The 8,857-nt window shown below is 55.1% G+C and overlaps 1 protein-coding gene across 5 annotated transcripts in view; it reads left to right on the plus strand.

The window, feature by feature from the left end:
- The window catches only part of ARFGEF2 (ARF guanine nucleotide exchange factor 2), a 32,306-nt gene extending 28,313 nt beyond the window's left edge, over positions 1–3,993 (plus strand). For all 5 annotated transcript variants that reach the window (XM_071572523.1, XM_071572524.1, XM_071572528.1 and 2 more), the window contains 5 exons: positions 201–331; positions 1,327–1,495; positions 1,841–1,979; positions 2,620–2,737; positions 3,368–3,993. In XM_071572523.1, the coding sequence (XP_071428624.1) occupies positions 201–331; positions 1,327–1,495; positions 1,841–1,979; positions 2,620–2,737; positions 3,368–3,532 (722 nt within the window). In that variant the 3' untranslated portion in view covers positions 3,533–3,993. The remainder of the gene's footprint in view (positions 1–200; positions 332–1,326; positions 1,496–1,840; positions 1,980–2,619; positions 2,738–3,367) is intronic.
- The last annotated feature ends 4,864 nt before the right edge of the window (positions 3,994–8,857 follow it).

Here is an 8,857-nt window from a genome sequence, read left to right on the forward strand (position 1 = left end):
GTACAGAAAGTTTTGGGGCAGTTAAACTTGGGGTACCTCTTTGCAACTTGTGTTTATGCCTTGCAGAGGGATTTTCTCTTTAGAAGATAATTCACTGCATCACTAATGTGAAAATGCTGATGGAATGTCCTGTCTTGGTAGCCTGTTGTGAGTGAACTGGTGTGAGTTCTTCTGAAACTTGTGTTGCTCCATTTCATTAGACCAGAAGCTGTTTGCTGGCCTCCTTATCAAGTGTGTGGTACAGCTGGAGCTGATCCAGACCATTGATAACATAGTCTTCTATCCAGCAACAAGCAAGAAGGAAGATGCTGAACACATGGCTGCAGCTCAGGTACCACCAGGCTTATTTGGGACCTTATTGTGACAGTGAAATAGGAGTTATGGAATGCTCTGGTGTGTATTTACAAAATAGTCTCTTCCTTTTAATGACTCTCAGCACTGTCCTCAATGTGTGTGTAAATTACTCTTAAGCTGTGACTTTTTTGTCTGCCTCCAGTGTTTCCTGGCAGTCTGCCTGTTGCAGTATTATGTTGCTGTTATTTTTATTGTCAATATAATAGATTATCTTTGTTTTTATAATGAATGCATACTCATCAATAATTTTTTGGTTTTGGGGAAAGCATTCTTCTGCTCTTTAGCCTGAGTGTCTTCATTTGGCCACAGCTGAGGCTCTGCTCAACCTCTGGGGCTTTGCACAGGGGTTTCTGCAGCAGCTGAGCTTGAGCAAAGTCAGTGGTAGAGATTTCACTCATCTCTGGCCTTGGGGACATCTGAGTTCCTGAAAGTTTTCATTCTAGGGAATGGAGCACAGCAGCTCTTGCTTGGTTGTTAATAAAGCCCTAAGCTAGAAGTTTGGGCTAGTGCACTCAGGTAGTGTCTGGGGGAGAGTCTAGTTAAACTCTCACTGAAATTAGCTAAAATTATTGACCAGTTTAATTAAATTTGACACAACCCAAAGATGGGGAGTTTCTCCACCAGGCAGCATTTAAACTTGCATTGGTTTTATGGTTCATTTTCATGTTTTTCAGAATCCAACAGCCCTACTCAGTCAGCTTCTAGAGGAGAGGAAATGTTCTGTATTGTATTGCTGCCACTGTGATGCTTTGATAAGGGAGTTCTCTGCTTGCTCTTGGTTCTTACGGTCTTATCAGTAACTAGGATAGACCATAACTACTCTCTTCTCAGTACTCTACTGAGAAGGATACAACTCTGGTCTTTGACACACCACTCTGCTGTGTTTTACTACATTAATGCTGCACTTGCAGCTCAAAGTGGAATTAGCAGTTAGTGAGGGTTATGACATGTGCTCTCTCCCCTGCCCTGCAGCGAGATGCTTTGGATGCAGATATCCACATTGACACAGAAGACCAAGGAATGTACAAACATATGTCTTCACATCACCTTTTTAAGCTACTGGATTGTCTGCAAGAGTCTCATTCATTTTCCAAAGCCTTTAACTCAAATTACGAGCAGCGAACTGTGCTATGGAGAGCAGGTGAGGCTTTTCTTTGGTGTCAGTGCTGAGCTCCACTTCAGCTTGAGTTCCCACAGCACAACAGTGTGCCATTGCAATGGCCTCTGCAGCTCAGCTCGGGCTGCATGCTTTGGTTTGCTAAGTTAGCTGCTGTATTTGGTTAAAGGAGAGCCACACAGCTGGTACTGCTGTAGTTAAATGTCTTCATAAATAGATCAGCTCTCAATCAATCAAGGAAGAGGCAGGACTGTCTGGATGAGAAGCTGTTCCTGGTCACTAGTGCAGGTATTGTTGATAAACTTGATTTTTGGCCAGTAACTCCAAATGTGACTGTTGTCTCTCTTCCTGTGTGGGACTGATCTCTAGGGTTCAAGGGTAAATCCAAACCCAATCTCTTGAAACAAGAGACCAGCAGCTTGGCGTGCTGCCTGCGGATCCTGTTCCGGATGTACATGGACGAAAGCCGGAGGGACTCCTGGGATGCAGTTCAGCAGCGGCTGCTCAGGTGGGAGGGGACAGGGGCAGGGGGTGTGCCCCTCAGCCACCAGAGCCAGCCCAGGGGCAGGGGGTGTGCCCCTCAGCCACCAGAGCCAGCCCAGGGGCAGGGGCAGGGGGTGTGCCCCTCAGCCACCAGAGCCAGCCCAGGGGCAGGGGGTGTGCCCCTCAGCCAGCAGAGCCAGCCCAGGGGCAGGGGCAGGGGGTGTGCCCCTCAGCCAGCAGAGCCAGCCCAGGGGCAGGGGCAGGGGGTGTGCCCCTCAGCCACCAGAGCCAGCCCAGGGGCAGGGGCAGGGGGTGTGCCCCTCAGCCACCAGAGCCAGCCCAGGGGCAGGGGGTGTGCCCCTCAGCCACCAGAGCCAGCCCAGGGGCAGGGGCAGGGGGTGTGCCCCTCAGCCACCAGAGCCAGCCCAGGGGCAGGGGGTGTGCCCCTCAGCTACACAGCCCAGCCTGGGGACAAACAGCCCAGTCACTGAGCACAGCCTGCAGAGGAGATGACCATGGATAGAGAGAATAACCACTCTCTGTTAAAAGTTAATGTAGCAGCAAGGAAACAATCTGCCTGAATAAAGAAACCACCTTCTTGCCTGTCAAAGCTTTAGTTTTTTTAGTTCTGTTTATGGTTTTTGTGACCTCTGCCCTCTCCACAGTGTGTGCAGTGAAGCCCTGGCGTATTTTATTACTGTCAACTCAGAAAGCCACAGAGAAGCCTGGACCAATCTTCTGCTGCTGCTTTTAACAAAAACACTAAAAATCAGTGATGACAAGGTAAGGAGGGGCTAGAAGTCATGTCAGTGTTCGGGGATTTTTTTCCTTCCTGCTTCAGTCTGAGTGCAGTCCTTGTTACCATCCACACTAAGGTGGCAGCTCCACATGCAAGTGCTGTCCTCACAGTAGGGCAGTGCAGCTCTGCTGTCTGCAGGCACTCTGTTTGGGAATGGGGCTGCATCCCTGCAGTTCCCAGCTGTGTGGGAATGGGCAGAGAATTACTGCAGAGCTTTCAGATACATGCAATGGTTGTGCAGTAAGGGGTGGGCTTGTGCTGTGTCACAGCTGCACAGGAGTGGGAGAGGTGAATTTCACCACTGTAAAACTGGAATTCCAGTTCCTTGGTAGTGGTGGGTTTCGGGATCTTGGCCCTTTTGAGGAAAAGTGAATGCAAATATTGATATTGCTACCAGTAGTCCCTGATAGTCTCTAGGCTGAGAAGTCCCTCAGCCACAGAGCAGTGTGACTGCTCAGGGTGTGGGGCCGAAGGCTCCACATGCAGCTGCTGGGGAGGGCCCTGGGGGAGCGCTGGTGTCCTGCCAGGCTGGGGTGGCCACGAGCGTGGCCAGCTTTGTGTTGCCCCCTGTGTTAGTGCAGCGCGGCAGTGACGCTGTGCTTTGTGTCGCGCAGTTCCGGGCACACGCGGCCACCTACTACCCGTACCTGTGCGACATGGTGCAGTTCGAGCTGATCCCCGAGCTGCGCGCGGTGCTGCGCCGCTTCTTCCTGCGCATCGGCGCCGTGTTCCAGGTGTGCGGCCAGGGGGAGCCGGGGCGGGCCGGGCTGCCCTGCTGATGGCCCGGCCTGCCCTGCTGATGGCCCCGGGCTAGCCCGGCCTGCCCTGCTGATGGCCCCGGGCTAGCCCGGCCTGCCCTCCTGCTGGCCTGGGCCTGCCCTCCTGCTGGCCCCAGCCTGCCCTCCTGCTGGCCTGGGCCTGCCCTCTGCTAGCCCAGTCTGCCCTCCTGTTGGCCCCAGCCTGCCCTCTGCTAGCCCCAGGCTAGCTCAGCCTGCCCTCTGCTAGCCCAGCCTGCCCTCCTGCTGGCCCCAGCCTGTCCTCTGCTGGCCCAGGAGGGGTGGGGTGCAGCTGTGCTCCACGGGGGCACTGGAGGGCAGGGAATGGTGGCACCTGCTGTACCACCCTGGCAGCAAGTTACTCTGACTGCAGTGGCATCGGGGCACAAGGAAAATAACCCTGTTCTGTCCATCCCACAAAAGTGTCAGCAGTTGTATTTAAATGGTTGCTTACAGAGTCAACACAGCAGGTGTGCAGTGTCTTTGTTTCAGTGCTCGTCGCCATCATCATCCAGTGTCTCTCTGCCAGTGTTTATCCACTGCTCAGTCCTGCATCCAGCTTGGGCTGGTACATCACCTGGCTCTCTCCACAGAAATGATGCCCCTTGGCAGTAATGACCAGTTGTGTAGCCTGGTGATGTTGGCACATGTCTTCATAACAAACTCGACTGCAGTGCCAAGGACCACCCGAGAGCCCTGGGGGTTCCCTGTGTGTCCAGGCCCAGGCCAGGCTGGGGTGTTGGACAGCCCGGGGAATGTTTGGAGAGAGGGTTTCCTTCCTGCTTAGCAAGTCATTTAAAAAACCTTTTAGTATCAGTACTGTATCTTCTGAGACTTAGTTTTGGTTTTATGGAAGATTTTAGATCAGGAACATCAGTAGCTTCCACTCCCTCTATCTTGTTAGGCTTGAGTTAAAGGCAGTTAAAAGAACCAAAACGCCATTTCCTTTCATACACTGGCAGATCATACACAGGAACATCAAAAACAAGGCTCAGAACAAATTAACCCACCTTTTTGACCCTTGAAGACAAAGTATTTAGCAACAATTGTGACTGTTTAGCAAAAAGTCCTGTCCTTAACACGAGCTGGTCTCCATTTACTGCAGATCTGCAACTTCTGATTTGTCATTTTGTGCAAATGATTTCTGTTCTCAGCTCTCAGTTCCTGTTGGGATCTTAAAAAGTTGAATGCCCAAAACACTTCTCTAGCAAAATGAAATAAGTTCATCCATGTGCTCCAGGAGTTACCAACACGTGTCTGTGCCCTGAGGGTGCCTGGCAAGCAAACCTGACATGCCAGCACAGCTTTGCCCTGCAGGGTTTTCTCTCTGTCCTTGAACTGCATCAGGGTTCTGTGACAAAGTTTCCATGACAAATACCAGCCTGTCCTTTGAAATGATTGTAAATTTCAAGTTTTAAGACTTCTCGAAACTGGAAAATTGTGGCAGGGTGGGAGAAAAGGCTCCACTTCCTAAAGTAATGCCAAGTGTTACATTACCTGCTGAGCTATCCAGAGTAGCAAACTTAAAATGGATCAGTATTTAAAGAAAAAAAAACAACGAACCAACCAACAACAACCTCCCTACTTGAATGGTTTTAGTGCATAACCTCTTCTGCTTTTTCAGTTGGGTTTCCTGGTAGGATGGCCTGACTTGAGGTTGTCTTGGGATACTCTGCTCTGAGCTGCTGGGAATCTGCTGGCTGTCTTAGTGGGGGTTTTTGGTTTCTTTTTTGTTTGTTTTTTTATGAGCTATTTCCAAAGGGTTCCTATGGTGCTTCTCAGTCCATCAGCTTGTGCAGTGTAACCATTATTTGGGAAAGGTTTTCAGTCAGTAGTAGTGACAAGGCTTTCACAATTTATTTATACCTTTTATTTTTAACCAAAGGAAAATAAATGGTGGTTGTGGCTCTTTGACTTCTAAATGCCCATGAGGTTAGATCTATACACTGCTCTTTGGTAGAGGCAATATATGGCTATATGTGGCAATAGCAAAAGACTGAGAATAAGCAATGCTGGTATTTAATTTGCATTTGAAATGTCCTTTTGTGTTGTGTCTCGTGTAGCTGCTCATTCCCTGGGAATGTCACTGCATCGGTTACTGCAGGAAATGAAGTATTTATTTTAATGGTATTTAAATCTGTAAGAATGTGCCATTCCTTTTCTTCTGGCCCTAGGTAGTCCTAAGGAAAGTATTTGAACTGTTACTTTTCAGATTTGGAATGTGTTCCCCTGTGTCCCGTCAGACACGCGGCTGGCCCAGCTGCACTGCCCTCTGTGTCTCGCAGGTTTCAGAGCCCTGCAGGCTCTTGAAACAGGTCTCAAGTTTGAGCCCTTAAATGACTTCGCAGTTGCTTTGTGGGCTTTCTTTGCCCTAATGGGCAGCACTTGCACTCTCTGCAGGAAGGATAAGGACGTTTAGTCCATGCTTGCCTTCAGCCTTTAGTCCGAGGCTGTTCTTTTCCTTGAGAAAAGCCTTTCTGTAGTGACACCGGTTCTAAACTGCTGCAGGGGGTGTGTGACACCCCGCCCGCCCGGGCTGCGGGGCGGGCAGGAGGTGGGGACTGGGCTGCGATGGGCTGGCTGGAGCCAAAGGCCCGGCCGTGCCTGGGTCACTGTCCCCGTCAGAGCAGGGCAGGGGCTGGGCAGGTTTTCCTCACAGTGGGGAAGGGCAGCCCCCCAGCCCCAGTGGGCTCAGCCCTCCTGTAGCGGCCACTGCTTGTCCCCTGTCCCTGTGGGGTGTGTGGGCGCTGGGGACAGTGGGGACAGCGGGGACAGCGGGATAGGGTGAGGGAGAGGGCAGCACCCCTGGGGCTGGGGTGGGGCAGCACCCCTGGGGCTGGGGTGGGGGTGAGGGCAGCACCCCTGGGGCTGGGGTGGGGGTGAGGGCAGCACCCCTGGGGCTGGGGTGGGGCAGCACCCCTGGGGCTGGGGTGGGGCAGCACCCCTGGGGCTGGGGTGGGGCTGAGATGGGGCAGCACCCCTGGGGCTGAGATGGGGCAGCACCCCTGGGGCTGGGGTGGAGCTGAGGGCAGCACCCCTGGGACTGAGATGGGGCAGCACCCCTGGGGCTGGGGTGGAGCTGAGGGCAGCACCCCTGGGGCTGGGGTGAGGGCAGCACCCCTGGGACTGAGATGGGGCAGCACCCCTGGGCTGGGGTGGGGGTGAGATGGGGCAGCACCCCGGGGCTGAGATGGGGGTGAGATGGGGCAGCACCCCTGGGGCTGAGATGGGGCAGCACTCCTGGGCTGGGGTGGGGGTGAGATGGGGCAGCACCCCTGGGCTGGGGTGGGGGTGAGATGGGGCAGCACCCCTGGGGCTGGGGTGAGGGCAGCACCCCTGGGGCTGGGGTGGAGCTGAGGGCAGCACCCCTGGGGCTGAGATGGGGCAGCACCCCTGGGCTGGGGTGGGGCTGAGATGGGGCAGCACCCCTGGAGCTGAGGGCAGAAAGCAGCACCCCTGGGCTGGGGTGGGCGTGAGGGCAGCACCCCTGGGCTGGGGTGGGGCTGAGGGCAGCACCCCTGGGCTGGGGTGGGGGTGAGATGGGGCAGCACCCCTGGGCTGGGGTGGGGGTGAGATGGGGCAGCACCCCTGGGCTGGGGTGGGGGTGAGATGGGGCAGCACCCCTGGGCTGGGGTGGGGGTGAGATGGGGCAGCACCCCTGGGCTGGGGTGGGGGTGAGATGGGGCAGCACCCCTGGGCTGGGGTGGGGGTGAGATGGGGCAGCACCCCTGGGCTGGGGTGGGGGTGAGATGGGGCAGCACCCCTGGGCTGGGGTGGGGCTGAGGGCAGCACCCCTGGGCTGGGGTGGGGGCAGCACCCCTGGGCTGGGGTGCCCCCAGGGCCCCGTCAGGGCCCTGCTGCAGCTGTAGACACGGACAGTCCCCGGGGTTTGTTGCTCCCCCTCTTTTTGCACCCCGAGCTGGGCAGGGTGTTCAGGAGGGAACCCTCAGCCTCCCTGTCCTGGTGGTCAGGAACTCCCCGCAGGGTGTGTTGTGTGTCCCCGTCAGGGACGGGGCCAGGGCCAGGGACAGGGACGGGGACAGGGGCAGGGACAGGGACAGGGCCAGGGACGGGGCCAGGGGCGGGTGTGTCACAGGGCTGTTCTCCGTGTCCCTCCCCAGGCCGGGCACAAACGTGCCCTCAGCGCCGCCCGCCGGGGGCTCAGTCCGGCTGTTGGGAATGACTTTAGAAATAGCGCTGTCAGAAGTGCAGCTCCTTTAGTCTGTGAATTCAGTTCGTTCAGCACCTTTGTTTGTGTACAATCTATGTTTCCACATATTTAAAATGCCTAAGTTTTTTTTTAATATCTCCATATTAAGTGCATTTACTATCAATAATTTAAAGAAGAGCATTTCTTGCCAGTGGATGTATAGAGTTTTGACAGAATACCAGAATTATATACTATGAAACCTATGTAAAGTTTTCTACATGAAATACGATGTACAATAGTTACAATGTTCCACGCTTTAATCAGTGACAAATCAATAAAGTTTTACAAGCGTTGTCTTTGCTCATGAGGTCCCTGCGGCGGCTCTGGGGGCTCGGTACCCGCCCCTTCGCTCCTCCCTCCCCGGGGCTGGGCGAGCTCCGTCCGTCTGTCTGTCTGTCTGTCCTGCCCCTCTGTCTGTCTGTCTGTCCTGCCCCTCTGTCTGTCCTGCCCCTCTGTCTGTCTGTCCTGCCCCTCTGTCTGTCCTGCCCTGCCCCTCTGTCTGTCCTGCCCCTCTGTCTGTCTGTCTGTCCTGCCCCTCTGTCTGTCTGTCTGTCCTGCCCCTCTGTCTGTCCTGCCCCTCTGTCTGTCTGTCCTGCCCCTCTGTCTGTCCTGCCCTGCCCCTCTGTCTGTCTGTCCTGCCCCTCTGTCTGTCCTGCCCTGCCCCTCTGTCTGTCCTGCCCTGCCCCTCTGTCTGTCTGTCCTGCCCCTCTGTCTGTCTGTCTGTCCTGCCCCTCTGTCTGTCCTGCCCCTCTGTCTGTCTGTCTGTCCGTGCCCCTCTGTCTGTCCCTGCCCCTCTGTCTGTCTGTCCTGCCCCTCTGTCTGTCTGTCTGGCCCTGTCCCTCTGTCTGGCCCTGCCCCTCTGTCTGTCCGTGCCCCTCTGTCTGTCTGTCCTGCCCTGCCCCTCTGTCTGTCTGTCCTGCCCTGCCCCTCTGTCTGTCCGTGTCCCTCTGTCTGTCTGTCCGTGCCCCTCTGTCTGTCTGTCCTGCCCTGCCCCTCTGTCTGTCTGTCCTGCCCTGCCCCTCTGTCTGTCCGTGCCCCTCTCTCTGTCCTGCCCCTCTGTCTGTCCGTCCTGTCCCTCCGTCTGTCCGTGCCCCTCTGTCTGTCCGTGTCCCTCTCTC

The sequence above is a fragment of the Pithys albifrons genome, chromosome 18 (genome assembly GCF_047495875.1).
Source record: "Pithys albifrons albifrons isolate INPA30051 chromosome 18, PitAlb_v1, whole genome shotgun sequence".
NCBI lineage: Eukaryota > Metazoa > Chordata > Aves > Passeriformes > Thamnophilidae > Pithys > Pithys albifrons.